This window comes from Alexandromys fortis, unplaced genomic scaffold, assembly GCF_014885135.2.
Source record: "Alexandromys fortis isolate MF-2015 unplaced genomic scaffold, M_Fortis_MF-2015_v1.1 scaffold_27, whole genome shotgun sequence".
In the NCBI taxonomy this organism is placed as follows: domain Eukaryota; kingdom Metazoa; phylum Chordata; class Mammalia; order Rodentia; family Cricetidae; genus Alexandromys; species Alexandromys fortis.
The window spans coordinates 1,386,211-1,412,402 of NW_026067952.1; the positions used below are offsets into that span (position 1 = coordinate 1,386,211).

Genomic DNA, 26,192 nt, shown 5'->3' on the forward strand with positions numbered 1-26,192 from the left:
GCTGCCCCCAGGAGTGCGCAGTGAGGCTGGAAGTGAACAGGCTGTTCTTGCGTGTTTCTGTCCCGCCGCTCAGCTCTCCTCCACTGCCCTGCGCCTGCTCTTCGCAGTGTGATGTTGCCCCCTGAGAGCCTGGCTGGATGGCCCAAGGAAGCCGCCTGTGCAGAGGCTCGGAACAGGGATGGCCCTTGGTTCTTGGAGCTTCTTGGAGTGTAGCCAATGCTCCCCTGTGACTCTAGACACCAAAGTCTGCACTTCCCCTGCAGCTTGGGCCAGTTACCAGTCTGGCCTTTGTGCTTGGTTTCTGTTCCCACCCTCATTGCTGACCTCAGGCAGAAATAGAGGTGAGGGCAGTCAGCTGGGAACGGGAACCGACCCTTTTCTCTTTTTGACTGGGCCTTGGCTGCCCTGTAGAGGACCCCTCTGAGGAGGGGCTGGACTTCAACAAGCAGGAGCCAGCTGCTGTCTGTGAACAAGCTGCTGGCCATTCTGGCCTCCTGAGACTTTGCCGGCCAGGCCAGAGTGCAACTAGTACCTGCTTTATCCCTTAATGTCCTATCCGTGAGGAAGCTGGCGGTCCGAGTTCAGATTCCAGCCCCTCCTCCCCATGGCTGGGGCTACCACAGTCTCCTGTTAGACAGTCTGGGACCTGTCTTTCAAGCTCAGCCAGGGTACTCTGGGGGTGTTCTGTGTTATTTTAGTCATCACTGGCTTTCTAGTGACAGGTTCGTAGGGGGTGATGCTCAAGGAAGCATGTCTATCTAGTTAGTGTGCAAAACCACTCTGGAATCCCAGAGTGTAGGAGAGCCAGGGGACATTGCTGGTGAATACAGGGAATGGAGACCTGCGTGGTGGCAGAGCCTGGGCCATCTGGTGATGTCTGGTTTAGGAACTTTCTCTGATGTTGTCCCATGCACTGGCTGAGAAAGGCTGTGATCTGGCATAGGCACCGCCACCTCAGCATCGTCCCCACCACAGCTGGCCGTAAGTCTCCTCCATGTCTCACATACCACATCTAGCGAGTGGCTGGAACCTTTTGTTTGAGACCAGCTGGAGGTCAGTTGGCCTAACATGCAGGAAGCCCAGCTTTCCACCCTCAGCACTGTATAAATTGAGCATGGTGGTGCATGCCTTTAATCCCAGCTCTCAGGATGCAGAGGCGGGGGATCAGGAGTTTAAGGTTCCTCGGCTACATAGTGGGCTTGAGGCTAGCTTAGATGACATGAGGCCATGTTTCTAGAAAACACGGTCTGGCCCCTGTCTGTGTCTGAGATGGGAGTATGTGGGGAGGGGCTGAACGGATGGCAGCTGGGTCCTGGGTGGAGAAATGGCTGGATGCTTTTTGTACTCTGTACTCTGAAGGAGAGGCCTATTTATTTATTTTTCTTTCATGTTCTGGCGATTGAACTCAGGATGAGCCTTGAGCGCATTGGGCAAATGGTTACCACTCAGCCACACTTGTACCCCAAGAGGTATATTCCCCCTACCCATTTCACCACGAAAGCTGGGGCAACAATTATGTCTATGGCCGCCTCTGTCACCTGCCCATCTTCCTGTTCTGTCTTGTGGTTCCCTCACCCAGCCCCCCAGTCACCTATCATTCCTTGTCTTGCCCAGTGTCTTTCCACCCTCATTCCCTTTGCAGCTGCTCTGTCTGCCATGTTGTTTCCTAAGTGTATCGGAACTCCCAGTCGGAAGCTCATTTCCTGATGTCTACTCTAGCTCCTCACAGAGTTTCTCACTGCTGGCCATTGTGACAGACACTTGATCTGTCTTTGCTTTTTTGTCTCTCTCTTCTGTATTGGGCTAGGGTGGTCTTATTTCTGTTTTCTTGTGTATTCAGATTCTGACTTCAAGGACACTCAGGTGATACCCACAGAATAAATTAATGAATGAGTGAGTGAGTGAAAAAATGGAGGTCTTAGTTACTTTTTTGTCCATGGAATGACAGACCTGATGAAATCAGCTCAAGGGAGGAAGGACTTATTATGGTTCATCGCTTTAAGTATAGTTCATCAGGAGCAGTAGGGTGGCTGGTCTCCTGTGTCTGTTTTAGGGTACAGCCCATCAGGAGCAGTGGGGTGGTGGTTGGTCTCCTGTGTCTGTTTTAGGGTACAGCCCATCAGGAGCAGTGGGGTGGTGGTTGGTCTCCTGTGTCTGTAGTCAGGAAGCAGACGAAAATGAACGCTAGTGCTCAGCTCCCATTCTCCTTTGGGTTCAGTTTGGAAAGCCCAGCCTGTGGGATGGCACCCCCTGCCTCCTGGGCTGGTCCACCCTGTTAAACCTCTGGGGGATCACCTTCCTAGACACCCAGAGATGTATATTCTTGGTGACCCAAGTCCAGTTGCGTTCACTATGAAGACTGACACTCGCGTGAATGCGTAAGCTTGTGCGAACTTAGCTCACCAGCTCCTCAGCACCCTGGTTCGACATGGCTCCACCTCTGCCCAGAATATGCCTGGACTGATGTCCTTCTTTTCTGCCTTCTCCCACACTAGGAGCTGGCCAAGAGGACCCCTGGCAAGCACCCTGACCACCCCGCGGTGCAGAGTGCCCTGCAGGCCATGAAGACGGTTTGCTCCAACATCAATGAGACCAAGAGGCAAATGGAGAAGCTGGAGGCGCTGGAGCAGCTGCAGTCTCACATAGAGGGCTGGGAGGTACGTGGTCAGGTGGGAGAACCCTGGGCTGAGGGGGCTGGGCCCCCACTTGCAGTGCAGATCACAGCCTGGTGCTTTTGTTTGGCCTGCCCTGTGTTTGCTTACAAGTGGCTTAGCTGATTTTCAATGAAACATAAAATCGCAGATTTCAAATTTCCGTAGACAGATTGGTAGAACTGCTGTTTCCCTGCAGCTGCCGCTGAGACTCCCGTTCCCTTAGCTCCGCCCCTGCAGGCCACACTCCTTCAGCAAGTGTGCTGTGCCTGGGCCTACCCGCTGCCTACAGGTCTTGGCATTTATGCTCCCAGCATCAAGGGCCGGTTCCATATCTGAACGCGTTCCATATCTGAACGCATCTCTTTACCTGCGACTGTGGCAAATACCTGGCGGAAACCACGAGAGGGAGGGAGGTTTATTGTGGCTCAGTTGGCGGGTACAGTCCATCCTGGTAGAGAAGTCATGGGCAGGCACTTCACACGGATGGTCATGGCACACCCACAGGAAGCAAGCAGAAACGAGATAGCTCCCTGCTCCTTTGTACGCAGTCTGGGACACCAGCTCAGGAGGTGACACCACCCACGTTTTAGGTGGATTTTCACACCTTAGTAAACATAATCTGGAAACTCTCTCAGTGAAATGCCAGAAGTCTAGCAGGGGGTTCTGGACCCTGTCAGGATGGCAGTGTGAGCCTTCCATACCACCCCAGGTCAGGACTCTGGTTCTGTATGTCCTTGCTAGCTGAGTGACTGCTTTTAACTTCTCTGACCCTGGTGCCCTGTTTTTTACCTGCATCTGTTGCAGGTGTTATTTCCCTGGGATCCAACTGTAATTTCTCAGGGTTGTTTGTGGGACGGATCGCCCCAGAGTGTAACTGACCTTCTTTAAATCACACTTATTTGTGGGTGTGTGCACGGTGTGCCCCAGCCTATGTATAGAGGTCAGAAGACAATTTGTGGGAGTCGACTCATTTGCTTCCACCGTGTGGGACCTGGGCATTGAACTCAGGGTCATCAGGCTTGGCAGCAAGCCCCTTTACCCACTGAACCTCTCCTCAGCCAATAACCAAATGACTTTCTTAACCCTCACTTCTTGCTTCCATTATTGACCGTTTCCTGTGTGTCTATAGAAGGACAATGGAAAAATACAGCTGAGTCTAAAGGGCAGCTCAGCTGGAGTGAGAGATTAGGGGCTGAGATGAAAGGTTCTGGGTCAGACACTGCTGTCTGGACGCCCCCTCCCCTCACCCGCCAGGCCCTGGGTGGCCCTGGATGTCTGGGATTTAGTATTCTTTTCTTGTACTCCCCCACCCTGGGTTGTGGGCCCAGCTGCAGAGAAGACTGGGGCTTTGTTCAGAGAATACGGGTGACATGTCCCCTGCACTTTCCTTCACTGGGCATCTCCTCTGTGAGAGCCCCAACTCCCAGACTCCCTTACCAGATGGGCTTTGGAATGGGCATTAAGGTTTGGCCTCAATCAAGTTGGAAGGTGGGAGAGAAAAGGTTCCCGCTTATGTGGGAGAGGGGCTGCCCCAGGAGGGTCTTGTTTTCTGTGGCATCAGCAGAGTGCTTCTCCTCCCCCAGCTTCCTGGGCAGGGAGGTTCCAGTCACCAGCCTGAGTTGGTAGGTTGGTGTGTTCAGCAGTCAAGGTCAGGCAGCCGACCTGGTATCTGGCTCCTTTGGCTGTGAGGGCTGCACATGGCTTTGCCTAAAGTGCAGGTCACATGACCAGCTTTCCCTCTGTCACAGGCCACTGTCCTGTGTTCCCTGCAGCATCTAGGTACACATGGGCATGGACCGTCTGCCCCGGGGCTGTGGTGGGGATGGGGGCAGCTCCAAGGGGCTCACATTGCAGCTTGTCAGCAGTGAAGAGGTGGATGTGTGGCTAGCCAGGCTGGGTAGGTGGCTCTGATCCAACAGGACTGTGTTTTTCCTATGCCTTGGGCATGTCTACCACCAGTGTCTAAACCTGATGGCTGTCCTTTCCCTGTGGAAAGAGATACGGGAGGTACGAGAGAGGTTGGAAGGTAGTGATATGTCATAGCTTTTGGCATGATTAGGTCTCTTGACCATGCTTGGTGAAAGCTGGGAAATACAGTTCATTGGTCAGACAGCCAGTGCCTGCAAAATTTTCCTCCCCAAGATGCATGCAGGGGAGCAAGGATGTTGGTTGCCTCAGTGGATGTTCTGTACTTGTGTATTTCTGTCCAGCTCCCTCTCCTCAGCTCTTAGGATCTGTGTAACCTGGCCCTGCCCTGCCAGGACTCTTCATAGAGCAGGTGCTGGCTCTGAGGATTCAGAGTGACACTTTCCTAGTCCCTGTCTTTGCCCCTCCATGGCACCTTCCTAATTCTCTGCCCCAAGTCTTACGGTGCTCAGTCAACTTCATGCACACCCTGTGTGTTAGCCGCACTGACATGGGGTGCTTATCCCACAGCTCTTAGTGATGCCAGGGGCCTTCAGTGAACCTAGCACTCACAAAGTTCTGCCCTGCTGGTCCCCACGTGACTGTTGAGCCCCTACTGCAGCCCGGGGAAGGTTGCTAGGTGCTGGACATCTCACCACACACACTTGGTGGTGGCCCTGTCCTTACAGAAGTGCTGATCTTGTAGGGGAGACTTAACAAGCCAGACTTGTTAATTAGGTCACAGGGAAAGACAGACACAAGACACTCAGACAAACTCAACCCCTTGCAGGACCAGATGCTGACCCCCTGGGTCTGCCATTAGCCATGTGAATTGGTGTGTTCGCTCCTTGCACCCCTAAGTGTCTACTATAGTAGAATCTGCAGTCCACTGACAGTGCTGTGCCCACACAGCCATCCGACAGATTGTGTTGGCTTTCTGTGTGCTGAGAGATTTGCCTCGGAGGCCGATAGGGATTTAGGGGTATGGAGGAAGGGGTGCTGGATGGCTAGTGCTGTCAATTTGACAGGATCTGGAGTTACCTAGGAAACAAGCCTCCAGGTAGATCTGTGAGGGAGTACTTGGCCTCTGGGCATGCCTCTAAAGGTTACCAGGGTTAGATTAGTGGATGTGGGAAGGTCTAAGCTGTGGCAGGGCCTTTCCCTGGCTGGAATACTGGACTATCCAGGTGGAGAAAGACCTAAACAGCAGCATGTATTCATGATTATCTGTATAGGTTTTTTTTTTTCTTCTTCTCTTTGGGAGTCTGCTACCCAACTCCCAAATACATGAAGACTTATTCTTTTATGAATGTCCAGCCTTAGTTTGGTTTATTTCTAGCCAGTTTTTCTTAACTTAAATTATCCGTCTACTCTTTGCCTCTGGGCTTTTACTTTTCTTTCTTTTTTGTATATCTTTTCTTTTTATTCCGTGTCTGGCTGGGTGGCTGGGTGATTGGGTGGCTGGGCGACTGAGTGATTGTGTAGCTGGGTGGCTGGCCCTGGCATCCTCCTCTCCTCCTTTTCTCGCTCCTCCCTCTTCTCTTTTTCTCCTTTTGTTTATTCTGTCTGCCACCTCTGCCTATCCTTTCTCCTGCCTGGCTGTTGGCTGTTCAGCTTTTTCTTAGCCCAATCAGGTGTTTTAGACAGGCAAAGTAACACAGCTCCACAGAGTTAAACAAATGCAACATAAAAGTATGCAACACATCCTTGCATCATTAAACAAACGTTCCACAGCATAACGAATGTAGCACATCTTCAGCTACTATTCCACAACATCTCTGCTTCTGATTGTGGCTGGGGTGCATCCAGCTGCCTCAAGCTCCTGCTGTCATGAGCACCCCGCCATCATGGACTGTTAACCTTGAACTGCAGAGCAGAGAGCAGCCCTTCCTCCCTTGAGTTGCGTTTGCCAGGGTGCTTTCCTGTGCAGCAAGGAAAGGTGCTAAGACAGGTGTGTTCTTGGCTGCTCATTCCTGCCCTCCATCCTCTCCCCAGGGCTCTAACCTCACGGACATCTGCACCCAGCTCCTCCTTCAGGGCACTCTGCTGAAGATCTCTGCAGGCAACATCCAGGAGAGAGCCTTCTTCCTCTTTGACAACCTGCTTGTCTACTGTAAGCGGAAATCCAGGTATGTTGCTAGGACTGGGCCAGGTTGCCCAGGTGATTCGCCGGGGCAGGCCAGTGCGAAATGCCCCTTTCTTCAGGTGACACCTCGGGCTTGTCACATCCCTCCCTGGGCTTTTTCTTCTGAGTATTTAGGGAGTTATTCTAAATGGATGTATAGTATAAGCTGAATGTGTTAATTTAAATTTTCTAGAAACCATATTAAATAAAAATAAAAAGAAACAGGTGAACTGGGGTTTAATAGTGAATTCAACCCAAGATGTTCACATGCTATATCTAATTATAATTATATGTAACTGTCAGCAAGTTTTGAAAAGTAATAAGGAGGTGTTTTGCCATATGTTTTAGCGTTCAGTCTTTGAAGTGGTTTATGTATTAGCTTTACACTGCAGTGGGTCCCAGTCATATTTTCCTTGTGACCTGGGAACACTGTGTCATGCAGCATAGCTCTAGATGATTGTAGAGGCTCACCAGCATCTGAGATCCTGAGGTTCCCAGGGTGCAGAGTTGGAGGTGAGAAAGCTCTCACTGCTGGGCTGGGGGAGAAGAGAACGGTTTGCCAGTATCTTCACATCCCTCACTGAGAGCCCCTTGGGTCGTCTTAGCAGATGGTGTCCCCTGCTTCCATTCTGTTTCCTGTGAGTTGTCCTGAGAGTGAAACAGTAACCTTCAGAGGCGTTTCCCTGCCTTATCTGGCCAAAGCTGCTGCGATCTCAGAGCATTGTGGCTTTCTGGCCTTAAAGCCCATTGTCTCAGTGCTCAGTTTTCAGTTTCCCAGCTCCTGAGCCCCTGTGGGAAATCCGGCCACAGGGGATGGGTGGCCATTCCATATGCATGTGAAGCCTCAGTTTCCTCTTCTACAATGGGCCACATCCGTCCTCTGTTTGTTTGCCTCAGAATTTGACCACTTCTCTATCTCCATGACTTCTCCTGACTGTGCCTCAGTTTCCTTGTTTGTAAAACAGTAGATTCTCCTGAATGTACCTCACGGGGTCATTGTGGAGGTGAAGGTAGTAAGTGTCTGGTGCACGAATTTGGGGCTGGATGCTGGTGCCATGACCTCACACTCATTTTGGGGTTCTTGGTGCCACCTGTGGGCAGCCCCAGAGCACAGAGCCTCTTGTATTGGCCATCCTTTCTGTTTTGGAGGCTGGTCTTTCTTGGCTCAGGCCTCAGGCTCCCAATGTGTCGTCTCCCAGTGTAGACATGCTCAGCCTGCCTTCTCTCCAGGTGTTCTCCTGCTTTTGCTCTGTAACGATCTCTGTTGCTGTCCCATGTCACCTGTCCTGCTGGTGTCACCTCCAGAGGCCTCCTCTAACCATCCTAAGGCTGCTGTGAATTGTCACCCCCAGTCCTTCCCTGCCCTGGCTATTAGAAGCAGGCACTTTTCCCAGAGCACCAGGGTTTGGAAACAGAATGTCCCTTCAGAACCCTGTGACTAACTCCAGCTGCTGGCTGTGCTGTCCCAGCCCTGGCTTCTTTGCCATACCCTTCTTCCTCCGTGTCACCTGCCCTAGGAGGAACAGCAGTTTTTTTCCACCATCTTGGCTTCTTCAGGGACTATCTTTGGCCTTCCTGTGCTCATCCTAAGCTCTCTGAAGGCTGCTCCCTCCTTAGTGACACAGCGTGCTGGCCTGTGGGAAAGGGCACACCTGTCCCCTGGGAGGACCAGGAACAAGGCCACTGTCCAGCTTCAAGAATAGCAGCCAGAAGACTGAGTGCCTGTGGGCAGGTCAGGTGCTGGTGGATGGAGCCTGGCTGACTGGGATGGCTGCAGGAAGTACCCGATGTGGATGGAGCCTGGCTGACTGGGACGGCTGCGGGAAGTACCCAATGTGGATGGAGCCTGGCTGACTGGGATGGCTGCGGGAAGTACCCGATGTGGCCAGGCAGCTGCTGGCTCTCTTGGTCCCTGTCTGGGATGTGGGTGGAATGGCCTGTGACACAAAGAGCCCCCTTTGGCCACCAAAGGAGGAAGAAGACATTCTAAAAGTCAGCCCTCTCAGTTACAGAAGGGGAAACTGAGGCCCAGAAGAGCTGAGTCTTATACCTTGTAGCTGCCTGATGTGTTCTGAGAGGCCAGAGTCGTAGTAGCCGAAAGCCCTCAGGTCCTGCTGCTGCTGCACGACTTTAGGCGAATGCCGTTTTCGTGTCTGTTATGTGGGCTGCAGCCCTGATATCCTATGGGGTGTGCTTTACGGAGCGGACGATCCCATCTAGTGCTTTACGGAGCCGGCGACCCCATCTAGGCCTCACTGTGAAGTGGCTGGGACAGTGCCAGGCTCACGAGTGAAAAAAAGGAGACCATTCCTGTTTGACTTCCTTTGGGTATTTTGCACATAGGTCACCTGTGTCTGAGCTGGACTTGTCTTTTTGTCCACACTCCTGTCCCAAACCTTTATCTCCTCAGTTCTTCTTCCTTATTCCGAGAAGGAATGCCAAAATCTCTGTCAGTTAGGGTTCTCTGAGACACAGACCTGGTATGTATGTTCATAATGCACCTGCATGTTCACAGACAGAAACATGCACTCATGCACACAGGCAGATAACCATGTACAAACTGATGCATATCCATACACGTGTGCACCCATGCATTTCCATGGAGTTTTATACCTGCATACATATACATACATGCGCAGGCATATACAACATGCACATGCTCATAATATATGTTGTGTACACATGTATTCCCACACATCAGTGTACCTGCATACACAGGTGTGTACACAGTAATACACACATGTATACCCATGTGTACATGGAAGCCAGAGGGCGAACTTTGGTGTACATACAAATGCACACATGCTTGTAAATTTATAATAAAGCAGAGTCCAGCAAGCCAGTGTTTGAGGAAGCACATGACTTCTCTTAACTCTCACACAGTCTGTCCCTCATTACGGGCCCAGGGAGCCGGAGTCTGGCAAACATACTCAGTGCCCTGCTACTCCAGTCCTCACCGCTCAGCTCTTCCATGGAGCAGGAGCTCAGGTCTCCCCACATACAGCTGCATTCTCAGGGAGGTCTGGCCAGCCTGCGGTCCAGGGTCCATACTTTTGAATTTACCCAGCTGCAGTAAGTTTGTCTCAGGTAGAGACACCTGACCATAGTCCTAGCAGGCTCCATAAGGATAGGTCCACCCTGTGGGTCAAGGAGATGCAGAGGGCCTTTGCTGTGATCAGTGTTTCTTTGTGAGCTCCGTACCCCCTCTCCCAACACAAGACAAGTTCCCCACTATTTCATGTGCTTTCCCCGGGGTCCAGCATTTAGCAGAGTGCCTGGCACTAGCAGCCATTTCCAAGGACTTACTGGATTGCGTCTTACCTGATTCCCTGCCTGTAGGAAGCCCTGCCACATGTTGTTGTTGTTTTTGTTTGTTTGTTTATTGTTTGATATTTTAATTTATTTGGGTGACTGTAACAAAATGACATTAACTGGGTATCATAAAGGATATAGTTTTTTCAATGTATCCAACCTAGGTATCAAAGGGAAAGGTACCAGGAGACATGCTCAGTAGGCTTCCTCTGCTTTCTGTTATGTGTATGGTGGAAGGTATCTCTCTGAGGCCTTTCTGTAAAATACACTAATCCTATTAATGAGATACCACCAACCTCTGTGCTCCAACTGCCTCTCCTGGCCTCACCCCCAACCCCCAACTCTTGCATCAGGGTTTGGAAGGCAGCAGATAAATGTGAAAGGCCCCATGTTCAGATTGCAGGGGTGACTGATGTATGGATGACAGAAATCTCCCGCGTGAAAGCGTGTGTCAGGGAAGGGGGTAATGGATGCGTGAATAGATGGATAGGGCAGGATGGTAGTTGCATGGGAAGGCAGGCAGATGAATGAATGGGTGCATGGACGCATGGGAGAGTGAGTATATGGAGAGCTGGTTTATGAGGTGGCTGGATGAATGAATGAGTTTGTGGGTAGATAGATGGATGAATAGTATTTGGATGGGTGGGTAGATTATAGATAGATGGTTAATAAATAGTTGGTTATAGATGGCTGGATGGACGATGGGTAGGGGTGTGTGTGTGTGTGTGTGTGTGTGTGTGTGAGTCAGCTAGTCCAGTGTGCTCAATTTCTGTTGTTGGTCTCCCGTGAGTCTCCATTAGCTGAAGAGTTGATCTGTGAGATCAACCAAGCTCTTAACCTATGTTTCAGATGGGAAACCATGATTAGTAAAGAAGAAACCCACTCAGTTGCCTGCCCACCAGCAGCCACCCCATGTTCCACACCCTAGTCCAGAGCTCGTCTCTGTCCCTGGATGCCTCTCTGTGTTGCTGTCCCTTGTAGGGGATGCTGACTCCCTGCTGTCTTTCAGGGTCACTGGGAGCAAGAAATCTACCAAGAGGACCAAGTCCATCAATGGCTCCCTGTACATCTTCAGGGGTCGGATCAACACCGAAGTCATGGAAGTGGAGAATGTGGAGGATGGAACAGGTGGGCCCTGCCCCTCTCCGCTAAACCCCTCCCTGCCTGCCCTGGCACTCTCTCTATGTCTTTGTGTACCGTGTGTGTGCAGTGCTCATGGAGGCCAGAGGAAGGCCTCGAATGACTGGAACTGGAGTTACAGACAGTTGTGAGCTGCCATGTGGGTGCTGGGAATTGAACCCTGGTCCTCTGGAAGAGTAGCTAATACTCCTAGCTACCAAGCTGTCTCTCAAGCCCCTCACTTTAGGCATTTTATAATGCAGTCCTTTTTTTTTTCTGCCTAAAATATTTTTTACCATGGGTATTGTGGTGCACACCTTTAACCCCAGCACTTGAGAGGCAGAGGCAGGCAGATGTCTATGAATTTGAGACCAGTCTGGTTTACATAGTGAGTTCCAGGCTGGCCAGGGCTATGTCGTGAGATACTGTCTAAAAGCAAAATATCACCTCCTTAGTTTCCATTGCCCAGTATTTCACTTTAAATTTCTCTGGTTTTCAAACTCATGCACATAAAATGGCTTTAGATGCATGTGATTGTGTACGTGCTTTTCCGTGTGTATAGTAAGGTGATCATAGTGCCCTGTCTGCATTCTACAAGGCTCTTGCATTCAGTGTGCTGACCCTGGGATGCATCCTTGTCTCATGTGGCTGTATAACATGAACAATCCATAGGCAGGTGACCAAAGCTTAGGGTAGTTTCGCCATTCACTGGGACGAGGGATGCGCATCTCAGGAGATGTTCTGTGAGCCTGTCTGGGGAACGTTCTACTGTAGTTTTGAGCTGTGGCACATGCAGGCCCACGGTCCTAAGTACTGTTTCGCTGTCATGTTTTCAGAGAGGGTTGCTCCCCTAAGCTCTGGGCAAGCGTCTCCTCCACTACTACGTTTGTGCCCACATGAGCGAGGTCACAACACCTGTGTCACTGTGGTGTTGGAAGGGACTGTGCAGATCTTTGCCTATGAAAGAGAAACCAGCCAACAATGGTTGGGGGGAAGGTTTAGCCCCTCAAGCCTGGCCCTGATGGTGCGCATCATTTTGTGGGCTATTGGGAGTTGCATAGCTGTCTGTGTACTGACCCATGTTTGCCTCTCATCCCTATCAGCCGATTACCACAGCAATGGCTACACTGTCACCAATGGCTGGAAAATCCACAACACGGCCAAGAACAAGTGGTTTGTGTGTATGGCCAAGACTGCGGAGGAGAAACAGAAGTGGTTGGATGCCCTGATCCGAGAGCGGGAACAGCGAGAGAGTGGGTGCCTGGGCGGGTCCTGGGCTGCCGAGGAGGTTGATGGGGTTCTTATAGGGTGAGGACTGTGCCTAGGGCACCGATCTTGGTCCCTTGCAAGAGTGTTGAAGCTACACACAGCAGGTGTTTTGATGGGTGGGGACATCTGTGACTATGTTAGGACCTGGTGGGGTCAGTCAGTTGTACCACAGTCCTCATGTGGCTTACTGGTCACCAGAGCATCTGGAAACAGCATCTTCTTTCCCCTGCAGCTAAGATGTTTGCACAAGCCTTTGTTTGTTGGTCCCTGAGTGGGAGTCTGGGGGATGGTCCTCAGGGTGACCCTTAGGCATGGTAGAGAGCACCCCAGGACAGTAACCAATGTGGTTCACTGAAAGACAGTACAGGGTTTGAGGTGACAGACCAGGGATGGGTGGGCTCTGACCGTGTCTCTGCCTTGAACTACTATGGAGCCCACCAGGCTGGAAACTTGAGGGTCTGGGTGTGCTTCGTACAAGTTACTTCAGTGACCTGCGCCTGAGTGGACTCACTCTCCTGCAGAGGCTATGGTCCTGCTGACCAAGGCCTCCTTAGAGTTGACCATCGTTACAAACGCAACATCATCTCCTCATTTGACCCAGGATCAAATTGGGCCTCAGTTTCCCCCATGCACATCCTGCTGACCTGAAACCCTAGCTGGTCTATGCATCGTACGCACCTTACATTTGCCATGGTTCCATCACCCTCGGAGCCTGCTCAGTCTGCTTCCCAGCCCTTTGTAGCAGTAGATGGGCTTTCCACTCACCCAGTGCTGAAACACACCCTTGGTGCCACCCCTCATTGTCCCTCTTCATTCAGGAGGTCATCGTGATCCTGTAAGCCTGCCCTTTGTGTGCACGGCCCAGACCACCTGCCTCTCTCCACCTCACACTACCCAAGTCACTGTCCTCACTCAGTGTCTCCACCCATTTCCTAGGGAAAGCGGGGCCTTTAGGTAGCACTTCCCCATCTTAAATATCAAGCCAGAATGTATTAAAATGCCAGGAAGCCAGATAAGCTGCTGTCTTTAGCCTTTGGGTGGGCAAGGGCTCAATGTCTGAAACTGTTCAGGGCTGGGGTGGGGTCGGTACTGGGGCAGGGAGTTGGCCTGGCTGGGTGGGGTTGATCTGAGCTTTTGTGGTTAGAATCAAGAGCTGTGGTTAGCACTGGGTATATGTCATTAAGAGGTGTGTGTGGTCCAAGGGGACCTTGTCCTTAGATGTGAGTGTTGTCTGAAGTCCAACCTCAGGGCTGGGCACACAGGGATGGGTTTACACTGTGGTCTGTGGTCATAGCCCAGGTCAGGATATGGAGCCAAACATCTTGGGATAAAATCTTGATGTCACCTATTCTGACAACATAAGTTCCCTGGGCCTCAGCTTTCCATTTGTAAAATGGGGATGGTTGTGGCTCCTTTTGTGAGGAGCACGGGGCATGTATCTGAGGCCATGAAACACCCATTTGCTGCTGCTCTTGTTGTCTGGATGGGGTTGAATTCAGAGAGAGACCATGAGTAGAGTTAAGGATGGGGCCCCATGTAGATGGTGTGGAGGGGCAGGGCTGTGTGTGGAGGGGTAGGATAAGGCTTTGGGGCTTGGCTCTGAGTTAAAGGACCACCAGTTACCCTGGGACTTAACCTGGGTCCCTTCCCAGTCCTTCTGAGCAGTTCCTGGTAGGTGTGTGACATTGACCAGGGGTCAGAAAGTGCTCTATGGCTATGCTAGTGTGCAGTTGGCAGGCATGAATACCAGAACCCCAGACTGCCTCCTGTAACCCCCTGCAATCTTGTCCCCATGCAGGCCTGAAGCTGGGCATGGAGCGTGACGCGTACGTCATGATTGCGGAGAAGGGGGAGAAGCTGTACCACCTGATGATGAGCAAGAAGGTGAACTTGATCAAAGACCGCCGACGGAAGCTGAGCACTGTGCCCAAGTGCTTCCTTGGCAAGTGAGTGGCATCCGATCCCAGCTGGCCACTTTCCTTTCCCACCCTACTGCTGCTTTGCCCCGCCCTGTCCTGCCCCGCCCTGCCCCCTACGCCCTTTCTCTTGCCTGGGATCTCCCTGCACAGCCACCTTACGCCCCCTCAGACCTGTAGAGCAGACTCAGATGAGGGTCAAGGCTGGCAGGGTTCTGCCGTAGTTCTGCCTGCTGTGTTTGCTCCTGACCCACTGTGTAATCTGCTTCCTGTAATGGAGTCCATGATAAAAGCCGAGATCTTCCTGACGCATCAGGCTGGCCACACTCTGCTTATTTCTGTCTGTTCTGCCGTGGCCAAGGCAGAGGAGACTGTGCTGTGCTTAGAAGCTGGAGATGGAATTTGGAGGGTCTGGGGCAGGCTAGAGCTTGGTGGCCTGCATGGTACAGAGAAAACTGGAAATAGTGTCAGTTGTCCTGGTAGGAAGACTAGATTGGAGATCAATGTGTGGGGCAGGCATTTAGATGGCCTCTGAGTCAGGAGATCTGCTTTGTAGGCTACCATGTACTCAGAGGAGTCTGGGCCAGCAGCGTTGGGGGAGGGACAAGCAGAGGCCTCTGTGGACAGTGGTTAGAGAGAGAGGTGGGAGCCCTGGGTAGGGGTCGGTTCTTATAAGCTAGGTGAAGACATGGGTGGAGACAGTGAAGGAAGGAGCCAAACAGGAGCCTGGTTTTAGAAATTGAAAATACAGAGTCTAGCTGAGTATTCATGTCCACTGCAGCCCGTGGAGTTAGGAGATGGCCCAGGGTCGGCCTGAGTATTCATGTCCACTGCAGCCCGTGGAGTTAGGAGATGGCCCAGGGTCGGCCTGAGTATTCATGTCCACTGCAGCCTGTGGAGTTAGGAGATGGCCCAGGCTAGGGGTGGGAGTTTTGGGGAAACCAGGATTTTTGGATTGCTCCAGCCGTTGTCCTTGGGGTTCAGCAGTCCTGGCTCTCTGAGGCTTTGTGGAAAGGAGAGACCTGGGTCCAGGAGCTTGAAATGTTAGAGGGGCCCCTGGCTGTCTCCATTGCTAATCCCTGATTCCACTTCATAGAAGGCTTTTCTCTAGCAGCTCTCCCACTTCTGCCTGGGGGAGCACTGGAGAGCCTTCCTGCCAGCCCCGCCGGATGGGATAACCTGTCTGTGATTAAGGCTTCTGAGGCCCGGCTGTCCTCAGGATTAGAGGAGATTCCTCTCGCTGCCCATTTGAACCCCAGCCAGCATCGCGGCTCATGTAACCACGGGGCCCAGAGGACCTGACTTCCCGTTAAGAGAACCTGCTTCTTCAGGCTTGGCTTCCTTCTGCACCTGTCTGGGCTTCCAGCACTCCTTCCCCGCCAATATGTGGCTCACGAAATCTCCAGGAGCCCTGGTCCCCTCTGTAAGACTGATAGGTGGCAGGGACACGGGTCTCTCCCTCACTCAGTCAGATCTTTGACATTCACATTTGGCCATCGCTTTTAATCTCACACAACACCATGAGGCGAGTCACTGCCATTGTCCCTATTTTAAAGGGGAAGAAACTGAGGCATATAGAGGGAAAAGGTTCTGTGCGAAGTCACACTGCCATGTGTGGCGATGGGATTCGCACTCAGGACAGGGTGACTCCAGAGCTGGTGTTCTTTCTCACTGCCTCCATGCTTGCTTCGTTTTAATCTCTCTTCCGTATTTACTGCTTTCCCCCATCGTTGCTTTCTCCATGTCTGTCTGCTGCTGGACAGGGACTCCCTGGTTGTGTGTGTCTGGTTTATCTTCATAACCTTTTAGGGCAGGGCTTTGAGTCAAACTGAGGCCTTGTCTTACTCCCCATCTTCCTGCTGGATGACTTTGGACACTGGGTTAATGTCTCTCAGTCTCAGTCAATGACAAGGAAGAAGAAGGGCTGGAGGACCCAGTGGGAATGCAGAAGCGCTAAGCACAGTGCTGGCCAGGGCACTGAGAACACATGCTGGGCCATGCATGCTTCATGGTACAGGGACTGGTGGGAAGAAGTGGCCAGTTTGTGCTCCATGTAGAAAGTAGCAGACTTCACATTTCAGTGATAGAATCTGTGTGCTGTGGGAAGCACGCTCATGCATATGCGTGTGTGCATATGTGCGCGCATGTGCTTGTATGTGTGCACGTGTGTGTGTGTGTGTATGCGTGTGATGGGTAAAAATGCTGCTGTGCAGACATGAGGACCTGAACTCAGATGGGAGCCCAGTGCTGGGGAGCAGGTGGAGACAGGTGGAATCCATGGGGCTTGCTGAGCAGCCAGCGTAACTGCAGTGGAGACCCTGTCTCAAACAATAAGGTAGAGAATGATAGAGGAAGATAGACCAACATTGACCTTTGGCCTTACACGCACACACAGGGCGTGAACAGGCATTGCCATGGACATCGGCAGGGACTTTGTGTTCATGGGACTCACAGGCGCGCATATCAAACCCAGGCTTTAGGCACTGGAGATCTCGGCCTGTGCAGGAGACAGGCAAAAGGATGTTCGGTTCTGGGGAGTATGTGGCACAGGGGCCGCTGGTCAGGTGGCTCTCAGGAAAGAATGAGAAGTGTGCCCAGGTGTTCCCTGTGCCCAGCCTTGGCCTTGACCTGCAGCAGGCTGAACCATGTCCACTGGGCAGGGTAAGGGAGAGTGGAAGCAGCCTAGCTGTGCATGGACTCCACATCCATCTCAGTCCCATTACACCAGTGGGTACCCCACCTGGTCTCAGTGCCTCCCACAGCAGAGGGAACGTCTTCCTGGAAGCCTGGGCCTGTTTCCCTTCATAACCCAACCCAGAGCTACCGTCAGATCCCCGTTCCCTGCTTGGAGTGTTGTACGTTCTGATGTCTAATTCGGAACACCCCTCCTCCACCCTGAGACCCTGCTGGCCCAGTACAAGTGGAAGCCTGGAGAGGGGGTTCAGAAAATATGGGGTTCGACAGCTGCATTTAACAACTGGGAGCTTTGTAGGAATTATTGAGTGCTCCCCTTTTGGAGAGTTGAACCCACAGGGTTGCCATGGGCTCTTGGAGCAATAGCTTCAGCTTTGGCTGGTTTGGCACAGTCTCCCCCCCTCCCCTGGCCAGCACCCCCGTTCAGAGTTCAAGGTTCCTGCGGAAGAAGAGATTAACTTTATCTCCTTACCCCCTGGGTCCCAGTTTAAAGTTTCACAGGATTAAAAAGTCCACCCACTAATTCCAGATGTCCTCAAGCAAACCAGTTGTTTGAGCTGCATCCTGTTGAGTTGCGTCCAGCTGCATCTTGTTCCCCAGAAAGGGGCAGCTTTGCTTCAGTTCTGCCCAGTAAGCTAAAGATCCAGCTTGGTTTCCCAAAGGGTAGCAGGACCCAGCGTGGGCAGTCACCACTCAATTGCTCTGTTTTGTCCTCCATCTGTCTTCTGCCCCTGCAGCCACTTTGGGATACTTCCTGTCCCCACTCTGGCTACAGACCCCTTGTTAGGGGTGGCCCTGGATAAGACAGCTGGTAAACAGCCCTTGACTGGGTCTCCGGACTCCAGCCTATGAGAGTGGGCACACCAACATCTGTTTGCCCTCTGGGGTTGCTGGCAGTTCTTGCCTTATCCCAAGAATTGAGACTTTGAGAACAGAATCAGAGGTGGGGGCAGGGGTGTCGCGTAGGGGGACACAGAACCTGGAAAGTTCCCACCTAGGGTTCCAGAAATGTACCTATTTCTTCTCCACCTCTCTGGGTGTCCTGTAGGCTTTCTGAATGCCTCTTAGTGTTGCTACCTACATGAGGGCAGGTCCTTCTTCTGCCAGCACAGAAAGCTTAAAAATAGCGCCCCCTGCTGTAGCCGGAGGTGGGACAGCTGGTTTTCATAAAGAGGGGGCCGGGCACTGCTGCCCACGCTCCGTAGGTCCTGCGTGCTCTGGGCTCACCCTCTTCCGCTGACTCCAGTGAGCTGAAATCTGCTGAGCTCACGTGGCCACAGGGGCTGGGACCTCAGAGGCCTGGCTGAGTCTGACCCCTGGACTGTCACCGGGAGCCAGAAAAGCTCACCTGTCTCATCCGTGCACCAACCTTCCTGTGGACCCTAGAACATTCCTTCTTGCTCATTCCTCATTTGCTGCATAGAGGACTCTTGAGTTCCAGAGTGTGTCAGGGAAAGAGCCACAAATAAGATCAACCCCATCATCCAGGGGTTGCATTCTGGGTGTCTGTGTGGGCAGGGAAGGAAACTGATGAACTCACATAGAAGTCTTATTAAGCCATGCTGCAGAGACTGCTTGGCACAGAATGGAAGGGTATCAGGATGGGTGGGCTGCTGGGTCGGGCCCTGGGGGTGGTATGGAAAGAAGAGCCAGGGAAGGGCATTTCGGGGTAGACTAGCAGCAATTGCAAAGGCCCCGACGCATGACGGAGTCTAGGAACTTCTTTCTTTCTTTCTTTCTTTCTTTCTTTCTTTCTTTCTTTCTTTCTTTCTTTCTTTCTTTCTTTCTTTCTTTCTTTCTTTCGTTTGTTTTTTGAGACAAGGTTTCTCTATACAGCCCAGGCTGTCCTGGAACTCACTCTGTAGCCAGGCTGGCCTTGAACTCACAGTAATTCACCTGCTTCTGCCTTCTGAGCCACCAGCCCCTAGTTGGATTTTTTTTTTGGATGTGGATTGGGGGTGGCTGATGAAGGTGCACATATATCTGGGCAGATGTGTGGGACAACTGAGGCAGGGCTGAAGTCCCTTCTGATGAAAGGGGAAGCTATTGGATTATTGTGAGGATAGGGAGCATGTGATTTGAGCCATCTCTCCAGTCAGCTTTCTGGGTTTGGCATTGCCTCCTGCTGATTTTGTGTGTTTCGTCTACATACTACTTCCACACATACATACACCCCCATCTAGTATCTGCTCACCCCCATCTAGCTACACCCTCCTCCAGCTATCCGTGTGTACTTCACCATCCACCCAGAATTTCCTGTCCACTCAGCCAGCCCCCTCCCCCTGACTCCATATCTACTCATCTGTCCAGCGTTGATCTCTTTGATGGTTCATCTGTCATCCATTCTTGTCATTTGCCTTCACATCACATGGCCTGGTGTCTGTCCCTTGGCTCATGCCTCCATCCACAAATCTACCATGGAGTCATGTCTACCCATTCCTTCCCCACCACCCGTCCGACACCTGTCCTCTATCTGTCCATCATTCCTTCACCCTCCTACTCCTCCGTCTAACCACACCCATCCATCACTCATCCACTATCCATCCATCCATAACCTACCCACCTTCCACTTACCTGTCATCCCTTTATCCACCCACTCATAATCTACACACCACCCATTCATCTGTCATCCATCCACCCACCCTCTACCCAACTATTCATTCACACTCTCCTAAGCCACCCCACCTGTCCTTCCATGTACCCATCCATCTGCTCATCTACCCACCCACCCATCCATCCATCCATCCATCCATCCATCCATCCATCCATCCATCTTTTATTCATCTGCTAACCATCAACCATCCCTCTCTCCTTTCACCCTCTATCTATACGTCTCCCTACCCACTAGCCCCTCACCCACCCATCTGACCACCTGTTGTGTATCTCTCAATCATTCATTCACACATCTCTGCCCCCATCATTCCTCCATTTACCAAACATCCACCATCCTTCCAACCATGCCCCTATCCGCTCATCCATTCATGTGCTTGCTACCCACCCATTCATTCATCCCCTCCCCCCACAACACCTCCAGGGTGGATGAGGCAGATCTGTGTGTGACTGGTCTTAGTCACCTGAAAAGGCACAGGTAAACCACTGTCTCTTGGGCCATGGCTCCTGGTTTTGTGTGCCTGCAGGAAGATCTGCCTATCATTCCTGGGGTGGGTGGGGCCAGGCCAGCTTGGTTCTGGTTCCAGGGCTGGGGACCATCTCATCATATCTTCTGTTCCTGGCAGTGAGTTTGTCGCCTGGCTCCTGGAAATAGGCGAGATCAGCAAAACAGAAGAAGGGATCAACTTGGGCCAAGCCCTGCTGGAGAATGGCATCATTCACCATGGTGAGTGGAAGAGGTGTGGCACAGTAGCTTGATGGCGGGGAAGCGGCCCTTTCCCCAGAAGTCTGCTCCCATACTTCGAAGGGGTGACCCAGGACCACGGCTGCCTCATGACATTTCTCCAAGGTGGCAGAATGAGTATTTCCTTGAGCACCAGCGAGGGAGGATGCCTCACAACAGTTGACCAGGGGGTAGAACTTTCTATTTGCCCCTCCAGAAAGAACAAGCCCTCTGCTTAGGTTTTAGCTAACTCGTAGGTGTCTGTTGCATGTCCCTTGCAGCAGACACTGCTTGCACGCCTGTGAATGGGACAGATGGAGGGTCCTGTCCTCACAGAGCTGACCTTGTGCTTGGAGGGGAGACGAAGAAGGGAGCAGAGGGTATCGGTGAGGCATGATTGAGCTGGGAGAGCACAGAGTGGCGGTCAGTGTGGTTGGGGGCTCAGTTCTGGGCAGGAGCTTGGGGGTACCTCCCCTAGCAATGAGGGAGGCAAGTGGGCTCTAGGTCATCATCTAGGCAGGGGGATGCTGAGTGGTCTACAGGGAGCAGCAAGGAAGGCAGTGAGACTGCCTCCTGAGTGGACAGGGGCATGGTAGGAAGTGAGACCAGGTGACTCGGAGCTGGGGAAAGACTCAGCTGTGAGGTCTGAAAGCTCATGGGGGTCACTGTCGAATGACTCCAGCCATGGCTGGTGCTGTGGAGAGGACAGACCTGCCACACTAAGCCCTGGCCCAACCCTGGCGGTTGTATGGGTCCCCCGAGCCAACCAGAAGCCACTGAGTGTCCAGGTGGGAGTAAAGCGTCTTCGTTCTTAGAGATTTGGACTTTTGGCTGTACACTGAATCTGTGTCTGGGTCTAAGTCCCCAGCAGAATAGGAGGATATCTGTGCAGATCCCAGCTGTGTGGGCTCTCCCCTGGAGTGCTTGTTTCCCATTCAAAGGACAGGGCAAATCAGAGGTGTCCACAGGTGTCAGCCTGCCCAGGCTGTGTCTCTCAAGTCCCTCAATGTACTGGGGGACCAGAGGGTGGAGGTGGAGGGTGTTCCCAGCCTCACCAGTCCCTGGGTCTTTCCAGTCTCTGACAAGCATCAGTTCAAGAACGAGCAGGTGATGTATCGCTTCCGCTACGATGACGGCACCTATAAGGCTCGCAGCGAGCTGGAGGACATCATGTCCAAGGTAGGATGTCCTTCAGCCTGTGGCCCCGATCCAGCTGGAGGTCCCTGCAGAACAAGCCTATGTCCCTTATAGCCCGCCCCTGCCTGCCCTCATTTTCCCAGCAGTCTAGATGATGTAGCTGATTCAGACCTTGCTCTTGCTTGTAGGGCGTGAGACTCTACTGCCGTCTGCATAGCCTCTACACCCCTGTGATCAAGTAAGTCCCCATGGCGTACCTTCCTGACCGTATCTGCATGGCCCCACCAGTACCTGGACCTCTCTGAGACTCAGGCTCCTCCATCAGACAGGGTTAATCACTGAGCTCCTCTGTCAGGCCATCAGGATGAAGTGAGTGGATTTGTGGGGTGTGCTGCAGGGATAGTAAGGGGCAGGTTGACATTGACTGGATCTACATACTGGTTCCCAGCTGCGTGACCCTGGACAGTCCTCCCCCTTCCTGTGCCTTACCATTCCTGTCTGAGGCAGGGTGTGAAGTGGGATGCACCTCAGGGCCTCTGTGCTTGCTGCTGCTGTGGGATGCTCTCTCCTACATAGCCTTGGCTCTCATGGCTTCCCAGAGCCTTCCTGTCAGGTCGGCTTCCCTGGCTGCCTTTACATTTTAATTTCCTGGGATGGGGGCCCCAGGAAGGGACACATGCTCCGCCACTGAGTTCCATCTCGAGCCTGTCCTGGCCCCCTCCCTGTGTCCCACCCAGAACAGAGTCATGCTTTCTGGTGCTCTGTGCCTGTGTTTGTCACCCCCAGGGACACCTGTCCCCATGAGGTTTGCAAATGCTCCAGGATACGGAGTCTAGACTTTTTTTTTCTTTTCTGAGACTAGGTCCCTCTGGGTAATCCTGTCTGTCCTTTGTAGACCAGGCTGGCCTTGAACTCACAGAAATTCACCCGTTTCTGCCTCCCAAGTGCTGGGATTAAAGGTGTGTGCCAGCACCACCTGGCAGATTTTTTTTTTTAATTTAATGAAACTTTTATTTTGATTTTATGGGCTGCTTGAGCCTGAATTCAAATGGCTATGTGGCAGGGCATTGACCTCAAGTGGCGCAATCCAGCACTAGTGTTTGTTGAGTGACTGTTTCTATTCCAGCCAGCGGGCTCGCCAGCAGCTTAAAGTTACAGTGCTGAAGTCACGGAAAGTATGCTCGTAGGCTCCTGGCATCAGAAACGAGTGGGTCAGTCTCTGTTAGGAAGCCTGTGGTTGTGGGTGGAGAGACAAGGACAGGGCGACATGACTGTTGTCCCAGGGACTTCATCCATCCAGTTCGTGGTCTGTGAGGTCAGGCCCTGCAAATGCTTCACCCACAGCCCTGCCTCCTCTCTCATTCCTTTTGCTGCTCTGTGCTAGTCCTAGGAGGTAGTGGCAGACGGGCCCAGCCTCTTCCTGGATTCCAGTGGCCTCCTGGGCCCCTGTGGCCTCTGCCTGTGTCCAGTGGCCTCCTGGGCCCCTGTGGCCTCTGCCTGTGTCCAGTGGCCTCCTGGGTCCCTGTGGCCTCTGCTGGTGCCCAACAGCCTTCTTAGCTCTGTGACCTCTGCCTGTTTGTTCCCTACTGGCTTTCCCTGGGCCTTCCAACCTGCTGGCCTGACTTCCTTTTTCTTTTTTTAGATTGTGGTGGGGATGTACTAGGATCCTTGCTTCATCTCACAGCTGACCATACCTAATCCTGAACATACTTCAGCGGCTCCAACCAGAGCTGTAGAACTCTGTGTTTGTCAGCTTAAGGCTGAATTTGTCACTGTTTGACTGCTCAGGTCCCACAGCTCCAAAGGCTAGCCATGTAGAGTGCGTACTTTACCAGGCCACCCCTGTGCCCTCCAGGTTTAGGTTCTGCTCTGTTCTTAGAGCCCAGCCTGCCCTTAGCCACGTGTTTTTGAACACATGTGTGTCAGCACCAAAACAAGGCAGAGGAACCGGGGAGCCTCGCTCATGCTTCTTAGAAAATCAAGGTTCCCCAGCCGTGGACTGTGGATGTTTGGCCAGGAGAGGTCCTTGCTGTAGAGACATCTGGTGCTGTACGATGCTCATGGTCCTCAGTGTGGCACTCCACCCTAGGGCAAACCTGTCCGTGCTGACAAAGCTGCCTCAAGAGCCATGACTGCACAAAGAGGTCCCCTGGGCTAGAGAGTGTCTGCAGCCCAAGGCCTTCTCTTCATCTTCTGGTGGGGCAGCTGGCCCATAAGTCAGGAGTGGGTCAGCCTCTTCTCCATGTCTGTTGAAGATCTTCCAGCTGGAGCAGGCTCCAGAAACCAACATGCCCCCCCATGCAGCCGGTCATTGTCCAACATGCCCCCCCATGCAGCCGGTCATTGTCCAACATGCCCCCCCATGCAGCCGGTCATTGTCCAACATGCCTCCCCCCCATGCAGCCGGTCATTTCCAACATGCCTCCCCCCCCATGCAGCAGTCGTTGTCCAACATGCCCCCCCATGCAGCAGTTGTTGTCCAACATGCTCCCCCATGCAGCAGTTGTTGTCCAACATGCTCCCCTCATGCAGCCAGTCATTGTCCAACATGCCCCCACCCCCCCCATGCAGCAGTTGTTGTCCAACATGCCTCCCCCATGCAGCCAGTCATTGTCCAACATGCCCCCCCCATGCAGCCGGTCATTGTCCAACATGCTCCCCTCATGCAGCCAGTCATTGTCCAACATGCCCCCCCCCATGCAGCAGTCGTTGTCCAACATGCCTTCCCATGCCACCACTCATTTGTCCTCCTCTTCCCCAGGGACCGTGATTACCACCTGAAGACTTACAAATCCGTGGTCCCTGGGAGCAAGCTGGTGGACTGGCTGTTGGCGCAAGTGAGTATGAGCGGCCCCAGACTCTGTGTGGTTTGGGATTAGCCATGTAGCTGGGGACAGCAGCGTAGCTGGGGGCAGGTCCAGCTCCTTTCTGCTCTCTGTGTCTACAGTGTGACCACACAGGGAACCTCTGTCTCTGGGCAGCGGCTTCCTTTCATTTAGTGTCCTGGTGCTCAGTGACGGTGTTTACGCCCAGCCTTCTACCTTCCCGCCATCCGACTGTGCGGTCTTCAGGCTGGCTGCTTCATCACACAGTGGCAGCCCCAGCTCCAGGCATTGCACCCGCACAGAACTGCAAAGGCAAGCAGCAGGGAGAGTTGAGCCTTTTCATTTCACGTAATGTTAAGGGAGAAATGCCTCAAGTTCTTCCTGTCCAAATGGTTTGTCCCCTCAGGTGTCACCCACCGGGAGGAGCCCCACTTAAATGCTTAATCCAGTCCATGTGAAAGAGACCAGGAGTGTTGAGGGGTCCTGGATGTCTCAGGATCCAGCCTGGGGTGCTTGGGGACAGGTTCACATGCATGGGTGGTGAGTCAGAGTTGAGGCCCTAAAGGTCAGGAGTACCTAGCTCAGAGAAACCAGCCATGCTATGTGTGACCTCAGACTGTGGTGTGTCATCTTATTTGACCCTCAGGACGCACTGACCTTCCAGTGTTACAAATGGGGAGCCTAAGGCTTAGGTCATGTGACTTGTTCTGAGTGCACAGCCAGATAGGGAGTGCTGTGTGGGGATGCACCGCCATGGGCTGATGGTGACCAGGGGTAGCACATGCTGGCCTTCCTCCTTTGTGCCTTCTGGACCCAAGGGCCAGCGCCAGCAGCAGGGCAGAGAAAGTGGACAGTTGCGTCCCCTGAGCACCCCTTGCATTAATCACTGGGGCCCAGCAGATGGTGTTGCTAATGGTCTGATCATCTTAGTTACAGGAGGGGCCACATGAGCCATGCAGGGAGTGGACACAGATAAATGTAGTGTGGCAGAGCCACCACCTTGGGGCCAGTGATTGCCCTTTGGAATCTTGGTTTCCCTGTCTGTGATGGCTCACACAACCCCCAGAAAGCCTCCTTGTCATCGGGCAACCCGGATCAGCCCTCCCACTGTGCCTTAGTTTCCCCAGCTGTCAAGGAGTCAGTCAGTGGAGAGATGGAGCATGGTGGGCATGGTGTCTGTGGTGATCTGTGCCTCTCTGTGTGCATCCAACCCTGTTTTGCTTCCACTGGTCCCTTGAAAAGCCAGGTGACGAGATGGGGATGGCTTTCCTGTGTGCCAGGTGGGGGTGTGTGCCAGGCAGGGGTGTGTGCCAGGCAGGGGTGAGCACATTTTGCTCCCAGGAGCTTGGGGGAAACCCCATGACTCTCAGTTTAGAGACAGCAGCAACTAGAGATGAGTTAGAGGACACTGCCCAAGTTGTCCTCTCCCTCCCCCTCCAATTTGTCCTCATCTGGGGCACCCATATCTGTCACCATGGCTTACCCTGTGTCCTTGGCCTCTGGCTCCTCTGTTGATAGGACAGGCAGGCTAGGCTGGTTCTGAGCCCTTTACAAGCCAAGTGGACTCCAGAGGCCCACTAGTCCTCTTGGACTAAACACCCAGCCAAGGCTACCTGGATTGGCAGTCAGTCCCCTACGGGTAGGGGCAGTTGCTGCGGACTGTTCCTCCCTGTTGCCTCCTCTGTCCTAACTCCAATTTTGCCATCCCCCTGCCACTGGCCTAGGGTCCCTTAGGAGCTGTTTGTCTTCTCTGTGATCCTCAGCTGATAATACTGTGAGCACTGAGGCCAAGAGTCTCTCAGCCCCTCTCCAGGGTCCCCAGTCTGCCCCCACAACTCCTTCTGGAGTCCCTACACCTGGTCCTCATGACTGGCCTCACAGCTGCTGAAAAAGCAATCAGGT

The 26,192-nt window shown here is 52.8% G+C and overlaps 1 protein-coding gene across 1 annotated transcript in view; it reads left to right on the forward strand.

Annotated features, from left to right (window-relative positions):
• The window catches only part of Prex1 (phosphatidylinositol-3,4,5-trisphosphate dependent Rac exchange factor 1), a 149,321-nt gene that overhangs the window by 90,063 nt on the left and 33,066 nt on the right, over nt 1–26,192 (forward strand). Inside the window, exons 6-14 of the mRNA XM_050151083.1 lie at nt 2,496–2,657; nt 6,555–6,688; nt 11,006–11,124; nt 12,219–12,368; nt 14,183–14,330; nt 20,231–20,331; nt 21,404–21,507; nt 21,654–21,703; nt 24,227–24,302. Coding sequence (XP_050007040.1) covers nt 2,496–2,657; nt 6,555–6,688; nt 11,006–11,124; nt 12,219–12,368; nt 14,183–14,330; nt 20,231–20,331; nt 21,404–21,507; nt 21,654–21,703; nt 24,227–24,302 — 1,044 coding nt within the window. The remainder of the gene's footprint in view (nt 1–2,495; nt 2,658–6,554; nt 6,689–11,005; nt 11,125–12,218; nt 12,369–14,182; nt 14,331–20,230; nt 20,332–21,403; nt 21,508–21,653; nt 21,704–24,226; nt 24,303–26,192) is intronic.